Source organism: Papaver somniferum, unplaced genomic scaffold, assembly GCF_003573695.1.
Source record: "Papaver somniferum cultivar HN1 unplaced genomic scaffold, ASM357369v1 unplaced-scaffold_137, whole genome shotgun sequence".
Lineage (NCBI taxonomy): Eukaryota > Viridiplantae > Streptophyta > Magnoliopsida > Ranunculales > Papaveraceae > Papaver > Papaver somniferum.
In genome coordinates this window covers 1514884-1534377 of record NW_020622934.1, presented here as the reverse complement: position 1 = coordinate 1534377, position 19494 = coordinate 1514884, and the positions used below count along the sequence as shown (strand labels likewise).

The following is a 19494-nucleotide window of genomic DNA, read 5'->3' as shown; positions in this document are numbered from 1 at the left end:
TAGTCGTGATCCCATCTCAATCAAAGACCTTAAAGGATCGCTCGGAAATATTTATGGCTACATCACTCTCAAAGTGGACATATCCATGGCTATACCAGGCGCCACTTGCGCCACTGTGCCACTAGCATGCACGAGCCATGCCAGCCATGCCACATTGCCACTGGTGTGCACCAAAAACGCCACTGCGCCATCTTCAGGCACCAACACAAGGTAGCATCAATCAACGGCTACCCTTATTTCATAAGATGCAATCTCAGCCATCGAAGTTCGCCACCAAGCCGGCAAGCTTGTGGCAAGTTTTAGGCGACCAGCCAAGACGAGCCTAATAGCATCACATGTTATTTACCTGCGGCAAGCCTCTCAATTTCAACTTCCCACACGTAGCAAAGTGCTACATGATTTCCACGAAAATATTCAAGACATCAACCATGTCTCAATGGTGGAGCATTCACCTAACGCACACAACGTGTTGGGTTCGAATCACACCACCCTCAACAGGGAAAAACAAGTTTTTGGATCAGGAGAACAATACAACATTCAGAAATCACCTGATTGCTTTTTCATTCAGCTAGGCAGTCCAATTTTCTGATACAAGTCACAAAACACCCACACTTCCAGAACGACGATTTTGGTCTCAACACTTTCTTCGCTTCCCTCCCTAAGACCAACCCTTCTCCTTCATTTTGTGACCGAAGCAAGTATGGAACGGCCATTTCTTGGTTTAGACCAGATTTGTACAGATTGATCTCTCGAATCAAAAGTACTCTCGTGTTGTACATTGTTTAGGGTTTAGACTCGTTTCTCATTCACACACACGAATTTACCAAAATCAGCAGAAACCGTTTTCACCCACAAACAATTGGCAACCACAGTGGGAGATTAATCTCTCGGTTACAATATCAACTTCCAATTCCAAATTTCATTCTTTAACCCGGATATCAAGATGGTAGAAGCAAACGACCCAGGGTTCAACGACTCAGTTGACAGTTATCATGCGATGAGGAATGGCTGGGGACTTCTCACAGTCACAACGGTGTCGTCCACAAAACTCAGACTTACGCCCGGAAGATCCATTTTGTTGGGAGACCCTAAAAGCAAGCAAGTCTTGTTAGACAAAGTACATAATCTTCTACTTCAAGTTTTCACGTTGATAATAGGAACCGACAGCCATGTTATCCCCAAAATTTCATCCCATACTTTCTATCGTCATACAACATTCACGGTTCCATGACTCTCCTGGAATATTTGTGCTACTAGCAGTCATGATCAAAACGGCATTATTCTAAAATTCATTCCAAAGAATAATCCAAAACCCTCATAGGTAACAATTATCTATCAATCCAAAAATCTAAAAAAAAAAAAAAGAATCAAACTATAAACTAGGCGTTTCATTTGCCTTTAAAAAAAAAACCTAAGCAAAAAGAAGTCCAGAAGACAGAAGATAGTCAAGGAAAATCATTCACCAATGGCTTGCTCTTCTTAGAGAAAGCCTCCTTCGCGTTTTGGAGGGCCGCCTGTTTCATCTTCAACTCCTGGGACAACTTCTCGACTTCCGCCTCCTGTTGATTAATCAAATCCGCGGAAGGACCGTCAGCCGCTTCAGCCTGCAACCATTGGACCTCATAAATACCTTCACAGAACCAGGAGACATTGAACTCAAAGCCCACACACACATCCCGGTGAAATTTTCAGCTTGAGATTACATCTTCGGAAACAGTATGGCCAGTCACATTGCACATGTTATAAATCGAAGATAAAACTTCTTCCACGCGCTTGACCAGCACAAATCGGCTAGTGATCTTTTTGGATGTGGCGATATGTCTATATCTTTCCCATATCTTGGTATACAGCGCCTCATACTTAACTGGTACGCTGAAACCTCCGATCAGCACATGAGGAGTCAAAAATGGAGGGTCGAAAATGGCACATGCGGTTGATCCCACAACCGGCAGGGATTCCTTGACAACAATCGCACATGCAGCCACGAGAGCGTTTTCGGGCATCCGAAGCATGACAACACCTTCACGACGACCAATCTCCATCTCCGGATTGCTAGCAGGTACGACTTCCATGATCGGAGACAAAACCACATCTTCATCGTGATGAATCTCCATCTCAGGGTTATCTTCGACGGCTTCTTCCTGTGATAACACCGATTGAGTATTTATTCCGAATAAATGGCCTAAAATAAAAGGGTATGGAAAACTCACCGACTTATTTGTGGGCCCACTAGAAGAAGACTCGCTGTTGTATTCAGTAATGCTCCTCTCACCACCGGATCTCGAACTTTCTTCCTCTTCGGATTCTTCTTCAAGAGATTCGGTCTTGTCGTCTCCCTCCTCAAGAGGCGTCGTCTTTTGGCCGTGGGAAAGCCTGGCAAAGATATTCGAGTTGTCAAGACCCTGAGTCAAAAAAAAAAAAAAAAGTCAATGACGAAATGGAAATTTGTGTAATTTATCTCTTTATACTTGAACCACGAAAACATTAAAGTAGCTATATTAACTTGCCTTGAGAATAGAGTCTGTTTACGAGATAGTACATTTCATTTTGATATTTCGATACAATGTTATTAGGAAGAGGTGTAAATGAATTGTGGTACGATGAATTTGTGGTGCAATGGTAGCATACCTGACTCCATGTTAGAAGATACGTGTTCGATTCACGTAAGGTTCACTCCTTCGTGTATGTCGCTTTTTTGGATCAACTGCGGTTGTCGATACCATATTATGATTTTTTCTTATTTTTCTGATTTTTGTTTTTGGGATCAACTTGGGTTGTTGAAATCATATATTGGGATCAACCATATTATGATTTTTTCTTATTTTCTGATTTTTGTTTTTGGGATCAACTTCGGTCGTTGACGCCATAATATTTTTCTTCTTATTTTCAGATTTTTGTTTTTGGGATCAACTTCGGTTGTTGACACCATATTATTTTTCTACTTATTTTCATATTTTGGTTTTGCTGATCAACTTCGTTTATTAATACCCTATTTTTTTTTGTTTTTTTTTTGGATCAACTTCAGTTATTGAGACAATTTTTTTGTCTTCTTATTATGAACTTCGGTTGTTGACTCCATATCATGATTTGAACTTCGATTGTTGACACCATTATTTTTCTTATTATTTTAAATTTTTTGTTTCTGGGATCAACTTCGGTTTTTGACACCACTGGCGGCGGAGGTGGACTAGTGGCGGCGGACTAGTGGTGGTAGTAGTGGTGGAATAGTAGTTGAATGTTGTCGGTGGTGGTAATAGATATATGATGGAGCACGGATGGTGACGGTGGATATAGGTGGAGCTAGTGATGGTGGTGGTGGGTGAAGTGGTGGAATTTTTTCTTGTTGTATTTTGAAATAAATAAATATATTATATGAGTGAGGGTATTAAGGTAATCTATTTTTAAAGGATAAAGTTTTAAATGATAAGAGTATATTTGTTGTTGTATAACGGTATATTTGTATATTTGTTGGGTGTCAAAACTAAAAATATATAAGGTTTTACCTATTTCTTAACCCACCTTTTTCTAAATCCCATCCATATCACAAAAATCAATTTTTATGCAACTCTATCTAAACTAGATTTTGTGCCCGTACTACACACCGGGCAAGCCCGAAAACCATTCACTATCATTTTCTTTTAGTTTTAACTGTGATATGGCTTTGCCCCATCCAATCGCTTAGCATTTTTAGGATTTTTAATTTGGTGTGGCTCGGCTGCGCCTCGCCCTGTACTTACTAGAAAGCATTTCATGAGACGTGTTACAAAAATGTCAAAGCCGGCTTATGCTGCACCGAATACTGCCCCCAAGTTATTAACTAAAAATCAAGCAGTCATTGCCTTAGAATTCAAATCAAGAAAAGATGCAAACAAAAACTACCAAACTGATTTAATAACAATATATTATCCCATTAAACAATGGAACGGAAAAAAATAAAAAGCATACATGTCCTTTGGTCTGGTACTACTCGTCGGCCCTCCCTCCATACCACATATATATATATACGCCCAATAGACAAAAACTCTTACATTAAGAAACTTTCTTGATTTTATACATTTCTATGTGATTTCCTATTTTACCCTTAATTATATTTCCAATGTTAGATACATAACACTCGATTGTGATGATTCCCAAGCAAACAAATAGGGGTAGTAGAAATAAAAAATCATTTTGAAAATTGGACTCCGTCTATATAGTAGTACGGGGAAAAATGAAAATTCCGCCTATATAATAGGTGGTGCGGAGGGAGTATTAATCACTGTACGATTTAAAGCAGTTATTAGCCACTGCACCAATAGGGATGCAAACACTCTCGCAACCACACCTTTGTTGCAGTTGCCGGACACACTCTTTAATGATATCTTCGAGCAAAAAGAAAAGACACAGGAGATCGAATTAGTGAATGATTTAAAAGGAACTAACAGCATGAAAACAAAAAGCCTACGGAAACTATAAAAAGAAAAGACAAAGGAGATCGGATGGCCTATAGCTTAGCCAGTGTTCCTTGTCCATGAGAGGCTAGAAGCTACCGGCTGATGGCAATGGACTGACTACCGGTGATATTCGTGTTACTTCATATGCACTGATTTCTACACGAATGCGTGAAAAAAATTAACGCAAACTCATAAATGAATCCCGATTTTACTAAACGAATATATTGAATCTCTTAAATCCTGAAGCAACTTGCGTTGACAAAAAGCAAACATTCAGTAAGGCTTGACTATGTGCAAGGAAATCAAATGCAGTAGGGAGGAAAACAAACCAAGTCATGGAACTTTTCATAGTCTATTCGTATTGCATATCAGAGTTTCTGCTGAGTCAATCATGAGGGATGCCATAGTGGTTAAGCATAAGAAGGAAGCATCAGCGAAACCTGAAAAAGAAAAATAGAAATCGGAATGAAAAACAAAAATGACAGTAGTCATATATTCATCAGTATTTATGAGGATATAATAAAGATGGAAGGAAAAAGAAAATCATCATAGAAATTGAACAAAACTAACAAACGTGAAGAAATAAAGTCGAACCTAGATATATGAGAAAAGAATCACTGCGATTTTACCCTCTGAAAGTTTTCTTAACTCAAGTTATTAAGTAAATTACAGTTTTTCCTTTTCGATACACTTACTAAGTAACCGTGTGTAAAACTGCCAATAGTTTTTGTGGGGTCATGCCTTTGGTAGATATAACTGTGCATATACTTCACTTCTTCAAAATCATTGCGGAAATTGTCGGACACAGTCTTTGTAGATGCAATTGAGCATTGCAGCAAGTGAATTCATTCTCTGTTTTTGATCAGTTAAAAACCAAACTAAGTTAACAGCATAGGTTGGTGTTAAGGGAAATCAATAACTTTCAACAAAAACATAAAAAGTTTTAAAGAAAAAGCAAGAAATTGAACCAAAGAACGCAAATTACTTGCCTTGATTGTGCACATATAACATTTCAAAAAGGACAAAATTAAAAACCACTTTGCTGGCAGGTTCCAAGTCTTTACCCGTATCATTGAGGATGTTGCCACTTCGCTAAATTAATTATCTTGGACATGGTTAAATATAGTGGTTCTTTGCACAGGAGGTACATCATTCCTGAGCATCTGTTAGGGGCATCTCTTGCCTCCTTCCTAACCTGGGCTTGTGACTGGCATTTAAAATGACAGGATGTTGGTTTTGTTAGTGGTTTCCCATAACTTGCACCACACATTTGGGGGTTTAGCTATTTGTAACTGCAAAATATTATGTTGCTGACTTGCTAGGTATTAGGCAGCCATAGCTTTACATATTCCAAATTATAATGCTACGTGAATTAAGTGAGCTGTAACTTGACTGCAAGTACATAACTATCAGTCAGGAACGATGAATCTTAAGACTTGTGTCGAAAGCAATTATCATGGAAGCTAACTAATGTGCTACCTGGTTGATCTTTTGCCCGAATCAGATATAAATGAAAACAGAACTTGTAATTGAAAGCAAACATTGGTAATTTGAATAGTTCAATGATAAATCAATTGGATTTAGGATCACCAAAGAGGGCAACGCAAATAGAATTATATTGGGAAAAACTCAATCATACACCAACAACCTAAAATCCTGTTAAGTACAGAAAAAACTCAAACTCTACTCAATTACGAGACTGTAATGAAAAAATCAATAATACCTTTCTGGTGTTTCCCCGTCACAATGCATGTTCCTGATTTTGATTTGGTGGTTGAAATCAAAATCCACAAATTTGAGATCCCTAATTTGCATTGAGAACAAATATTAACAAAAGAACCTGTTACTGATGAGTTTGGGACAACCATGTCACCGCGTGTTTCTGTTCTTCTTCACTCGATTTCTTAAAGGAACCTGATTTATAACGATAATCAAGCGTGAATTACATTGATAAATCAAACCTAATGATACCCAAAATTAACAAACCAGAAAAAGAAGATCGATCAACAATACAAAAGGAAACAAAAAGAAAATCTGATTTTTACAAACAAATCAGATATATATTCAACAGATTGATTTTTGGAAACCCTAACAAAAGGAAATAAATGTCGGTGTAGATTAAGATGAAGAAAATCTCACCAGAGAGGATAGTCCAGCTTCTATTGCTTCGAATACTTTCAGTCCATGATTGATTCGCCATTGAAATCTTTGAGTTCTACTTTTCTTCTGTGTTCAGACGATGAGAACCATGGCAGCCGCTTATTTACTGGAGAACCGAAGAAGAAGAAAATAAAAAAAAGATTTTAGATGATGATAATTTCACGGATGTAACCGAAGAAGAAAATAAAAAAAGGTTTTAGATGATGATAATTTCATGGATGTACTGTACACTTAACGGACGTATACCCACGTTTTTGGTGTAAATCAAGTGTGAGTTATTAGTTAGCTGTAAATCCTGACATAAGTGTTGTATACCCACGTTTTACTGCCGGTGTTACAAACAACCAGTCAAATACAGGGTGTAAACGGAGTGTGATTCAAATTTTAATGCTCTGGGCAATAGAATCCCGCCACTTCTCCTGTCCAGAATTGCTTTAGTTCAAAGCTTTTATTTCATTTAATTTGATAAGGGTGTCACACTCGTCGGACGACGTGGGAGCTCATATATAACTTAGTGTTTTAAAGGAAGGGGAGATTAGGTGAACAAGACTCACCCGTCAAAATGTACCGTAACCTTCGCCTTCATCAGTTACCCGTCTCCATCTTCCTTTTTAAACCTAAACCTAATAATTTTCCCATGCTAACCCGTGCAACTCATGCTAGCACCACAGCCCCACCTGCATGTTACCATCGCTACCACTGCAATAGAAGAACAAGTATATAGTCGATCTCAAAATTTGTGCTTAATTTTTTATTTCTTTACTGGAAATTAAATTTTAATATCGATTCATTGAACCGAGTATACATGAACTAAAATATACAGGGAAACATGTAACTTTCTTTGATATTCACTGTTCAATTGGGTTTTCATCGTATTCAATTATCCCCAAATAAAACAGTTTTGTGTTATGGATTTTTATTTTCGTTCTATACACTATCAATACCATGCACAAAAGAAATAAAAAAAGTTTTGCGATCCGATCTCAAACCCGATTAAGATGGTGACTTTGAGATTAATTTCTGAACCTAATCAATTTGGCAGCCGACAACTGTGGTTGTGAGACTATGGAGAATAATAGAGTGAGTCTTGTTCACCCGAATTGAATAGAGTCCGTTTGTATATTTCAGATGGGAAAAATGGGATGAGAAATAGGTAAAACCTATACCCAATAGTAACATATTACTGTATTGGAATATTGCAAAAAAAGGAAACAACCGTGTATTATCACCGAGTACTTTCTCATATTTGGTACCCTCTCCATTTAACTGGTACCCTTGTTAGCACTTAGCAGCCTTGGAAATAATGGGTTATTAGATGAACTCGCCTGGATGAACTCGCGTTAAGTACTGCGACAAGCTATGAATTCAAAAATACAAAGCAAATAAGCATTTTTGCCAATTAGAGCTAAAATATAATGAAAAGCTGAAGCCAGGTACATTCAGCATTTACCGATATAATGAAAAACTGAAGCCAAGTACATTCAGCATTTACCGAGGATGCAGAATCGTTGGGTGCAAGTGCCGTGCAACTAAAATGTATTTGAGAGTTTATCAGTTTCAGTACAATTGCCTAACCACAAAGAAGAATATACATCACCACTAATTCCGCAGTTGGTACCATTGACTATTGATCTATTCACCAGACAAGTCATTTTGGTCGTGAAGCTTTTCATCGAATAGTTGTCATCATCCACCCAACATCTTGCCGTAAGTCATTTTCCCAACTAGGGGATTCCCCAGTTGTGAAGATTGGTCTGGGTCTTTTCTTCGTCGCCACTGGAGATACAGGGCTCCCTGTTGAAGTGAGGCAGCTTTCAACAGAGTCTCCAACCGGACCAGGCTCACTAGACCCTGGTTTTTCTTCCCCTGCAATTTCAGAGAACGTCCGAATTTTTTGGCTGTTGTTTTCAGGGCAGCCACTTGAAGCCTTGATCGCCAATTCTGAGAGCTCTTGATTAGCAGCTTCAAGGCCAAGTGATTCATTCAGAGCTTTGCAGGCTTTCTCGAGTATGGATTGCAGGTACTTGCTTTGTGCCTCAGCTCGCAGATGAAGATGACGCTGGACCTAAAAATATGTTCAAACAAAACATCAGATATTTATTGTCATTTTCCTTCATACGAGTTGATTGAAATTAGACGCAGTTATAAGAATTGCAGGTTGACTAATTGTTTCAGTTACTACTAACGTAAAATATCTTATATTGGCTACATGTTTAAGTAAGTACTAACTACCGAAACCAAAACAGAACACTGGAAACATACAGTCCTTCCATAATCTCGCACATGATAAATGAAAAAAAAATGAAGAAACTAACCTCAAGCTGCTCATGCAATCTTCTCTGAACCTCCATATTGACTCGCAAAGCCTCAGTAACCTGGTTGCTTCTGTTCCACATAAAAATTGAAGAATGAATTAGGGGAGGGACAGAGAGAAAATTGACTCGTGCTGTCAATGAGATTATAAACGACAACATACTCGTTCAAATCCTGAGCTGTTGTCCGTGTTGAAGGCGATGAACCTGTGTCTTGATTTTCCATAATACCTGAAACTGCAATTCCAGGAATTCCCATGAAATGGTTAAATTAATATTCCGCTCAACGAGGAACTAGTATACCATTACCAGATGGAAGAAAAAAAGGAACCAACACGCTCTGTAGACGGATGATTAAACTGTCTCCAATGAAAGAAAAACGGGGATAACTAACACAATATTTGATGGGTTCTTTGTCTATAATATAACCTATTAACTTATAAAGCACTAGTACAAGATCAGGTCTAACATGGTGAACCATGAGCCAAGTTCACATGTCCAGATTCTCTAGCATATTGATAGAGGGGCAAAAGAATATGCTAATGTACAATATTTTGCTCATGATTAAGGGATCAAGATGGATACCAGCTTTTGAGTTGTCACTGAACTCCTTCTCTGCTTGCTTCCCCAGCCTATATTTCTGTAAGAGTACACTGCAGTCAATTTCGGTATATGCACATATCACTATTGAAGGGTACACTCAACAGTAGATGAACATAGGGATGAAAGTGAAAACACAAACATGGTCATGGTTTCTCGTAAGCTTTATGATGTTTAAACAAAGAATACAATTTGAAGATCTATATGCAAGATAACTAGTCAACTAACAATTTGTCAGGAATCAGACCTGAAGATGAGACTTCAAATGATACAGAGTGAGGCCCTTAACACCCATTGTTCTCATGAGGGTTTTCGGTGTTGCTTCTGCAACAAATTTTGGAGAAAGAAATCCGGTTAAAATAAAATAATTAATCTACAGCACTGGTGCAAGGGCACAAATTAAGGCTTTTTCAATCTAAGAAGCAATTTGATACTTGAATGATCGTTGCTCAGTGAGAATTTTGATCTATGGAGCAATCTTTCAATAAATCCTAGTATCTTTTAAACATATATATTTTGGAAGGAGTAAAGGATGAAGTGTCAAACATAAAAACATGTTTTGCCGTTGAACATGAAACAACTGTAGCAGTCAATTGAAGAGACTGCACTGATGAAATACACAACTGAACACCCACAAAGTTACTGGTCACAAGTTTCAAAGTGAACATGCAAAAAAATAAAAAGAAGCTGAAGACCCACACACACTATCAACAGCATATGCCATACCCCACACATGTATAATGGGAAAAAACAAAGAAGAATAACAACGTCATAGCTGCCAAAAATAAAAACGAAATTGCGCCATCTGTGAAACCCGTATATGTAGTTTTGCTTGATGAGCAAATTTTATCAGTTAATCCTTCCAAATGAGAGATGGGGAACATTATTAGCCATAAACCAACAGTATCTTGCAATGGGATACAAGAGTTGTTGAAAGGCGAAAACCTAACTTATTATTTAATTACTTACTTGAAAATGTAGAATTTCTACTTTGCACGAGTCAAATAAAGCTACATAGTCAGAATTTATATAATCGAATTATGTGATCATCTGCAAACCAATTATTTCACATTTGATCTGGGGTTTTCCCCCTAAACATCATCTTCGCAAGTACGTATCGGGATCTCATAACTAGACTCTGTATGTATAGGTTTCCTCAGCTGAAAACTGCAAATTTTTGTTTTTTTAATGAGGAAGACAGGTTACCTTACCTAAGATTTCCAGAGAGGCAATTGCATGTTGATTACTAAAAATCCAATTATATTTAAAAACTAAAGCCTACACAGCGCATACAAAAAAAAAAACAAAAAGAAAAAAAGAAATTATTTGAAGGACACCTCTGAAACCATTAGTAGATAAAAACATGGGAAAAGAAAGAATGAATTATTATTATTTGTACAAAAGCCTCAAAGAAGTAAATTATTTGTACAAAGAAGAATACCAATTTATCCAACAACCATTAGAAGAGGAAATGAGCCCCCTCAAACAAAGCTACTTTATTATTACTACTTTAGAAATGAAAATAAAGCAAACAGATGGAAGACAATGATAAAACCTAATAACAATGCAGTAATATAAGGGTAGAAAATGAAAATATAAATAATACTTACTATCAGGACCACCAAGTTGTGTAACAGCATCAACAAATCTTTCATGAAGTTCAGCAGTCCAACGAAGACGAGGTTTTGGATCAGTAGTAAGAACTAAACAAGCATCAGTAGCATGAATACTATTATGTCCTTCATAAGATCCTTGTAAATCTTCATGTAAACCCATACCAGCTGCTTCAAATGGATTAACCCCAGAATACATTCTTCCTATACAAAATTTCACAAAATGAACAAATAAAAAAACATATTCAAATGAAAAACAAAACAAACTCAAAACCAAAAAAGAACCCACCTTTTGTTTGTTGGGGCACTGTGCCCCAAAAATCTTCAAATCCAAGAAAAGGAAAACAAAAATCAGATCTACAGAAATGCAAGCTTAATGAAAATGGAGAAGGAGAATGAGAGAGAGAGAGGATGTAAAAGAAAAATGATGAAATGTCTCTACTGTTCTTCCTCTTCTGTCTCTTCTTCTCTATATGGGTCTTTGAGTGTAAGAGAGACTAGACTATAGAGAGATGGGAGGAGATGAAATGTTAAGTTTTCTGGTTGGCAATTTTTTGATTTTTCTGGGCACTTGTCCTTTTGGAGGACTTAAAGGCTGAGCAGCCTGAGCTCTACTACATTTCTTCTTTTCCTTTCGGGTACTTTTTTATTAACATTTTTTCTTTTTTCAATCAGTTTAACTTTGTATGTAGACTAGCGATGACTTAACGTTGACTGATAGGGAAAGGAAATATACTCTCCCGCGATGACCTAGTTAATTTTAAATTTTATCCTTAACTAGATGATATATGGCTTCGAATCGTCAGTGACCTAATTTGGTGTCTCTTTGTGTCCCACTGGTAATAATTTGCCATGTGTCTAAATGAGTTTCCCATAATTAAAAAAGGATATCACTTTTAGAGAGTAGAGAAAATCAAGGAAGAAAAATGAAAACTTAATAAATTAAAGATATTTTTTTACCAAACCTACTTCATAACTTGTTGATCTTCTCGACTTCTCTTTCTTGTTGGTCTTCTCCTCTTTTCTTCCATTAGTATTAGTTTCCCTCCAAATGTTAGACTAAAAAAGATGCAGCTGCACATAAGTAAAATTTTAGATTTGTTTATGCCGTGAAAATGTTGTTCCTTTCCTTCAGAAAGGATGATCTTCTTGTAATTTTCCTTTGTAAAACAAGGATGCAGTTTAATGTGCCCATACTCTGTTATTTTGGAATTCTATTCTATATTTTTCCTATGATTATGATAAATGAAATCCACTACTACCACCCATAACTCTTAAGGTTTGATCATGTTAAATTGTATACATAAAGACCTCATTTGATTTCGTTAATATAATAGCCAAAGGACAAGGGATTCAATCCATTTCTCATTTTAATTCATCATTTTTTTTTCCAGACAATTCTTGTTATAGCTACCGTAATCCACGGATGCTGTTGATACATATCTTTTGGTTAGGAAGTAGGTTCGGCACAAAGATATCTATAAATTAGTCTAAATATTTATTGTTTTGATTTTTCTTTCCTTGATTATCTTTATTGTCTAACGGTGATTTACGGTAAACTAATTTTGACACATGGCGAATTACTATTAGTGGGACACAAAGGGACACCTTATTAGGTCACAGACGATCCGAAGCCATGATACATATCATTAAATAAGAGAATATTTTTAAAATTACTATTTAGATTAATTAGTGTTAGTATAAGAAATATTTATAATTTGATAGCCATTTTAAATTCATTATATAGGTTTTTTAAATGATTTTCAATGGCGTAAAGCTTTTTTTTCCTTTTTGTCAATCAACAAATTTCAGTTCATTCCAATCAAAATAGTGATTACATGTTCGCTTACAAGATTAACTGAAACATCAAAATACATAAAAACATCAAGATAATCAAAACCCTAATACAAATAAGGATATCAACTACAAGTAGATCGCGAAGAGAAAGAGCAATAAACCACATAGATACCCAATTTCCGATTATGTATACGGGATAGATGATGGTATATTCCGGAAGTAATTCCGACCATTTGATTTGATTGTATTCTTCCTTGAAAAGAGATGCTCCTCGAAGGAAGGAGTATTTTGCCCATAAACTTATAGATCGAATCTTCGATGTTTTTGAATCAAGAGTAGAAATCCACGAACCAGCCATCAAAAATTGAAGAACTCGCCCCACAACGACGAAGAAAAATCTCCCCAACACGGCGAAGAAATATGTCAAAAGACACAAAAAATGATGTAGAAACATCTTATTCAATAAACTATTAACTAAAACTAGAAAAGAAAAAGAAATCCTTGCTCAGATTTGGTCCAAAAGGACCAAATCTGAGCAAGAAAAATGAAAAGACTCTTGGGTTTTGTTTAGAAGGAAGAGAAAAGAAAGAAGAAAGAAGATTTACTTACAATTTTACCGTAAAAATTGTAATGGTATATAGCTTATGAATAGTAGAAACTACCATCTGGTCCTAGAAATAGTATAATAGAGTTAGTTTGGTCCTGTTAACCTTATCAACTGTTTGTTTGGTCCTAAAAATTATTGTTTTGTCCTATGGTGGACAATACCCACGCGGGGATGATGTCTTCATCATCTTCATAAACAAAAAGAAAGGAAAAGAAAGAAAGAAGAGAAAGTAGATCTCAAAAGAGAGGAGAGAGAAAACAAATCTGAAAATGATTTTCTTCTCTCTTAATAATTGAGTATGTATATATGGTCCCAAAAGGGTATTATTGTTTTGAGATCTACTTTCTCTTCTTTCTTTCTTTCTTTTCCTTTTTTTTTTGTTTATGAAGATGATGAAGACGACGACGATGTTGACGATGATGATGAAGATGATGACGAAAGTAAATTTTTTTCTTCCGTTTTTTCTAGGTTTTTGTCGATAAAGATGATGATGAACGGTGAAGATTTTTTTTGTTCTTCTTCACTGCTACTGTTATTGTTATTGTTGGAGATGATGAAGACGATGAAGATGATGAATTATTTTTAGATCTTTTTATTAGGTGTTCATTCGAGAAAATGAATCCTGATTTTTGTTGTGTGTTCATCTTAAAAAATGAATTCTATTTTAGATCTTGAACTATTAGGTGTTCATTCTCTGTTTTTTTTTTTCATTTTAAAGAATGAAACTCTGTTCTAGGTTTGAATTAGTTTGTTTTTGATAGGTGTTCATTTTGACGGATAAACTCTGATTTATGTGCATAATAATGAACTTTGATTGGTGACGAATGAAATCCGATTTTTTGTTCATAATAATGAACTGTGATTGGGTGTTCTTAAAAGAATGAACTTTTTTTTCAGACTTGATTTAGTGGTTTTTATTAGGTGTTCATTCGAAAGAATGAACTCTGTTTTTTGTTCATGATAATGAATTTTTTTGTTGTATGTAGATTTTTAGAATGAACTCAAATCTATAGAAAGCATTATTAAACATCGATAGTTCATCAAACAGAATGAACTGCTACAAGAAAATAAGTAGGAAGATCAGAGTTCATCAGAGAGCATGAACTCAGATAATTATGGAAATAGAAAAGTTACGGAAATTAATACTAAAATAGTATGGAAGGGCATTTTTGTTCATTTTATATTTTCAAATAATTATGGACCAAACAGGAAACACCTTTTCCCACCATACCAAATAGTTTTGGGACCACCTAAAAAAGGACCAAACGATAATTTCCCCTTACGAATATCCATGGTATAGTTTGAGAAATAAATCATTTCTAAATTTTACTAGTTATTATCAATGCTTATAGGATTATATGCAGAAATAGGCCTGTTTTGGACCCTCACTTTCGTTTCTAGGCCTCTTTTTTTATTTATTGCAAAACTAGGCAAGTTAAACGGATTCCATCCGTTTTTGTTATCTCGGTCAATTTATCGCGTTGACTCGTCAATTTATCGTCAATTACTCATGCAACGATATCTCATGGATGTGGTAAGATTACTGAAATGTCCTTCACACGTGTGTGTCAGTCACATTAGATAAGATATCCACGTATCTCGATAAGATGTCCACGTGCCTCTATCTGGAAGCCTTATCTAACTAACACGACATCTCGAGGATTATTAAACGGCCATGATAGTACTTCATTGTATTATCGACAGCGCGGGAAGGTGTAAGGAATAAGAGAAGACAGAGAGAGAGATCGATTCATTTAGTTTCTTCTTCTCTCTTGTTCTTCAGAGAGGGTTCTTCGGAGAGGGTTTTTAGTAGAGAGATAAATCAGTGAAACAGTGTTTTGTTAGTTGAGATTCGAAGAACAAATTGATGATTTCCTGCTGGTGAAGATGCCGAGACGGAAGAAGCGTTCTACAGAGAGATAAGAAAAAACCCTAATATGTTGATTAATGTTCGAATTTGTTCTGCTGATAATTTTCTAGGGTTTCTTAATTTCAAAAATGGGTTTTGCTGATAATGTTTAGTTGAAATTAATTTCTAGGGTTTTTTATGGTTTGTGTGATAATTGATTTCTAGGGTTTTTATGGTTCTAGAAATTTGTCTGAGATGGGTTTTCCATAATTTTCCTGATATATATTTTGTTGTTTTAATTGTAGAAAGCAAGTGGTTCAAGAGGTTACAAATGAGGTTAAACAGGACATATTTCCAACCAGAGATATTAAGGTGAAGGATCTAATCAACACTGCTATGTGTTTTGAGTTTAAGGGTTTGTCCAGAGAAGATATGGGTATAAATCAGTTAAAGTCTAGGATTAGTCCAATGTTAAGACTAACCAGTAGGGAGACATTGGACCTTCTATGGTATGTTGATTCATGCCTACCATCAAACATCATTAATGATGTAGAGTTTTGGTTATTCTGGGAAAATGCAATTAAAAATGAACATGGTTGGATTACATTGTATTTGAAAGCGATGCCACTAGATGAGAATGGTGAGATAGATGTATCTCAGGTTACTGCAGATTCACAGCCTCCTCCACCACAGATGACACCCAAAAAGAATGTGACTCCAAAGAATCTAGTCTCTAAGACTCCACCTAAACCAGTTGGTTCTAGTGGTTCATCACCCAAGACAGTAACAAAGAGATTTAGGGATGGCAAGACAGTAAGAAGAAGTCAAAGAATACCTGGGATCAAGAAGAAGAATCCTACTAAATTATACATTGATGTAGCTGATGATGACGATGTTTCTGATGAAGATGTTTATATTCCACAGTTTACTCAACAAACACAAGCTAGTGTAGCTGAGAATAATCCTGTTTTGGAAGCTAGTGTAGCTGAACCTGAAGAATTGACTCAACACAGTAATGCTGGTGGAGCTGAACAAGTTAATGAGATACCTGGATTTGGGGAATATTTCAATCAAGACTTTTGGGATCAAGCTACAACACAGGCAGAAGTGGTGGAAGATTTGTTTGCAATTGCCCAAGATTACAAGAAAAGTGATGAGTATGTCCTGCACTTGAAGAATGTAGAAGAAGATGAATGTAATCCTGATGATGAGTATGTCTTGAACAATATATCATACAAAGAAAATGAAGAGAAAAATATCAAAAGTTAAAATAAGTTTCTACAAAAAGTTGAGAATGGGTATCTTTCAGATGGTACTGCAAGTGAGAGAAGTGATGATGGTGCAAGTGATGATAAGGATGCTGCAAGTGATGGTGATGATGCTGAAAGTGATGGTGGTGCTCCAAACTTTGGGGAGGTGGATGTTGAGAATGACAAGGAAGGTAATTCATTGATTCTGTCTTTTTTTAAACTTTATTGGATTTGATTTTAATTTGTTTAGTACTAATGCCCTTGTCTCTGTGGTTTTGTAGAGGACCATTATGGGGACTTGGTCTCTGACAGAGAAGAAGAAGGTAAATTGTCATTTGTTTTGTAGTCTTTTGTTTTTCTTATTTTTTGTTTGTTTGTTAATGTTTGTTTGAACTCTAACTGAATCATTTGTTTTTGGGAATTTGTATCAGAAATCAACAAGACTGATGGGCTTGAACTTATAGTATCAGAAAGCAACAAGACTGATGGGCCTAAATGTTCAAAGCCTCATGATAACACACAGTTTGAGGAAGACCATGCGCAACATTTTAAGGAGGAAAAAGCTGAAGAGATGTTCCCTGAGGGAGTTACTTTTGAACAAGTGGATCCTTATAGCCTAGTGGAGGGAAGCAAGTTTGTCAGCAAGAAAGCATTCAAGAAGCATTTGAGAGCCTACTGTGTAAAGCATAAACATCAGGTTAAATTTAGTGATTCAAACAACTATAAGATTAGGGTGAAGTGCATTCATAATCAGAAGACCAAGTGTCCTATGTTCATTTATGGAAGAGTTATGAAGGGTGAAGGAGCTACATTTACTCTGAGAAGTTGGAATCTGAAGCACGCATGCAATGGAAATGTTAAAGGGGAGAACAGATATGCAAATCCAACATTTGTAGCTGATTGGTACATGGAAAGGTTGGAGACTCTTGGCAACAAAAACAACATCCCTGATCCTGAGTCATTGGCAAATGAGTTCAACAAAACAATGAAGGTGAACATTAAGTACCATACATCCTGGAGAGCAAGAAATATTGTGTTGCAGAATCTTTATGGCAGCTACGAGGAGCAGTACAAGAAAATTACTGCATTCTGTGAGATGGTGAAGGTAACATTACTTTGTTGTAATGGTTAATGTTTGTCTTTAGTTAGAGCAACATGACTTAATATTACAAATTATATGGCATTAACATTACTTTGTTGTAATTGCAGGAAAAAATGCCTGGCAGTGTAGCTAGTTTCTCATATGAAAGCACATACAACACATTCTTGTCAATGACACTCTGCTTCAAGCCTGCTATAGAAGGATTCTTGGCTGGATGTAGGAAAATCATTGGATTGATGCTTGCCATTTGTATGGGAAGTATGGTGGTGTGTTAATGGTTGCAACAGGTCTAGATGGTCAGAATGGTTTAGTTCCTCTCGGTATAATGGTGTGTAGGAAAGAAACCATTGAGAATTGGAAGATATTTCTCAAAGACTTGAAAGATATACTGGGTAAAGACTTGCATTTCACCATTATATAAGACAAGCAGAAGGGGATTAGTGAAGCTTGTGACAAATACTTCTGCTTGGATGAGCACAAATTATGTTTCAGGTAATGTTATACTATTGTTAATCTATTTACTTTTTTATTTCCTAATAATATCAGTTCAATGACTAACTATTACTTGGATACTTGGCAGACATTTGATGAAGAATTTCAAGTCATACAACTTACACACTCATATCTGGAATGCTGCCAAATGTTACAAGAAGAGACACTATCAGGTATTCTCATTTCTCAGAACAATATAATGTAATTGTAAGTATTACAAACATGAGTTTGATACTATTTATGTTTGTTTTTAGCAACACATGGATAAATTGTTTGTTGAGGATGATAAAGTTGCACTGTATCTCCTAGATCAAAAACCTGAATGCTGGTCTAGGTCTCATTTCTCAAATGATAGCAAGTGTGAGCACATTAACAATAATTTCTCCGAATCTTTCAAAAACATGGCCAAGCCCTTCAGGGATAAGCCTATCATTACACTTGGACAAATGTATGCTAGCCTGGTGATGGGTCTTTTCTTCAAGAGGAGGAATGAATGTGAAAAGTGGCAGGATGGTCAGATAGTGCCAAAGGAAATGAAGCTGATTACAAAGATGCAAGACTCAACTCATCTGTTTGAGTTAACTGGAGCTATAAAGGGAAAGGTGTATGAGGTCAAGAGTGTTCATGATGTTTTGTTTGTTGTGGATATTCCCAAAAATACATGTAGTTGTTTGCAGCGGCAGCTGAGGGGATTTCCCTGTCAACATGTTGTATGTGCTTTAACACCTTTGAGACCAAACTGGGCTGAGTAAGTCGCACTCTCTTTTCATTCCAGAGTTTCATTCCTATGTTTTGATTTGTTATGTTCCCTTTATTTTTCCTTGCTCAATCTTGTAAACTGATAATTTGTGGATCTTCTTGTTTGATTTCATGTTGTAGCTACTGTGACCCTGTGTACAGTGTGGAATATTACAAAAGACATATGCTCCAGAGTTTGAACCACTGTCAACTGAAATTGACTGGGTAAGAGCATTAGTTTTATTAAAAATAAAGGTATTGATTATTATGAAATAAATATTTAATAATAACAAAGATTCTTTTAGGATTTCATACATGCTTTATATAGTACACAACCTTTAAGGGTTTCATATCTTAACCAATATCTTCTCTTTCTTTCTTTCTTTGTGTAGAATATACTGGTAGAGTTCATTAATCCTCCTGTTATCATAAGGAAAACTGGAAGGCCAATGAAGAAGAGGATTCCTTCTTATGATGAAGATGGAAGTGTGAAGATAATGAGAAAGTGTAAGAAGTGTGGAGTTTATCGTCACTATGCAGT

At 36.1% G+C, this 19494-nt stretch overlaps 2 protein-coding genes and 1 long non-coding RNA gene across 7 annotated transcripts; all 3 read right to left on the bottom strand.

Annotated features, from left to right (window-relative positions):
- Positions 1–1502: 1502 nt before the first annotated feature.
- LOC113334934 lies at positions 1503–2638 on the bottom strand. The gene is made up of 4 exons (XM_026581157.1): positions 2629–2638; positions 2508–2521; positions 2211–2402; positions 1503–2141 (listed from the first exon to the last, which is right to left on the bottom strand). Exons 1-4 carry the CDS (start codon positions 2636–2638, stop codon positions 1689–1691), a joined length of 669 nt encoding a protein of 222 aa, XP_026436942.1. The 3' UTR covers positions 1503–1688.
- Positions 2639–3132: 494 nt separating this feature from the next.
- On the bottom strand, positions 3133–6744 carry LOC113334342. 4 transcript variants are annotated; one of them, XR_003352713.1, is made up of 5 exons: positions 6573–6744; positions 6157–6347; positions 5498–5640; positions 5129–5285; positions 3133–4873 (listed from the first exon to the last, which is right to left on the bottom strand). It is a non-coding gene; the product is annotated as an uncharacterized LOC113334342 (long non-coding RNA). The 4 variants fall into 4 exon arrangements; XR_003352714.1 differs by lacking the exon at positions 5498–5640 and having other exon boundaries at positions 3133–4589; positions 4763–4873; XR_003352715.1 differs by lacking the exon at positions 5498–5640 and having other exon boundaries at positions 5028–5285.
- Positions 6745–8004: 1260 nt separating this feature from the next.
- On the bottom strand, positions 8005–11754 carry LOC113335008 (protein PHR1-LIKE 3-like). 2 transcript variants are annotated; one of them, XM_026581230.1, is made up of 7 exons: positions 11408–11754; positions 11116–11322; positions 9753–9829; positions 9491–9545; positions 9070–9142; positions 8909–8978; positions 8263–8658 (listed from the first exon to the last, which is right to left on the bottom strand). In XM_026581230.1, exons 2-7 carry the CDS (start codon positions 11315–11317, stop codon positions 8263–8265), a joined length of 873 nt encoding a protein of 290 aa, XP_026437015.1. In that variant the 5' UTR covers positions 11318–11322; positions 11408–11754. The 2 variants fall into 2 exon arrangements, with proteins under 2 accessions (XP_026437016.1, XP_026437015.1); XM_026581231.1 differs by lacking the exon at positions 11408–11754 and having other exon boundaries at positions 8005–8658; positions 11116–11317.
- Between the last annotated feature and the right edge of the window lie 7740 nt (positions 11755–19494).

Excerpts from the sequence above, each read along its gene's own strand:
- LOC113334934 (XM_026581157.1), bottom strand. Across the intron at positions 2,142-2,210 it reads GTGGGCCCACAAATAAGTCG|GAAGAAGCCGTCGAAGATAA; the intron begins GTGAGTTTTCCA and ends GTGTTATCACAG.
- LOC113335008 (XM_026581230.1), bottom strand. The coding sequence starts at position 11,317 with ATGTATTCTGGGGTTAATCCATTTGAAGCAGCTGGTATGGGTTTACAT. Across the intron at positions 9,546-9,752 it reads ATTTGAAGTCTCATCTTCAG|AAATATAGGCTGGGGAAGCA; the intron begins GTCTGATTCCTG and ends GTACTCTTACAG. Across the intron at positions 8,659-8,908 it reads GATTGCATGAGCAGCTTGAG|GTCCAGCGTCATCTTCATCT; the intron begins GTTAGTTTCTTC and ends ACATATTTTTAG.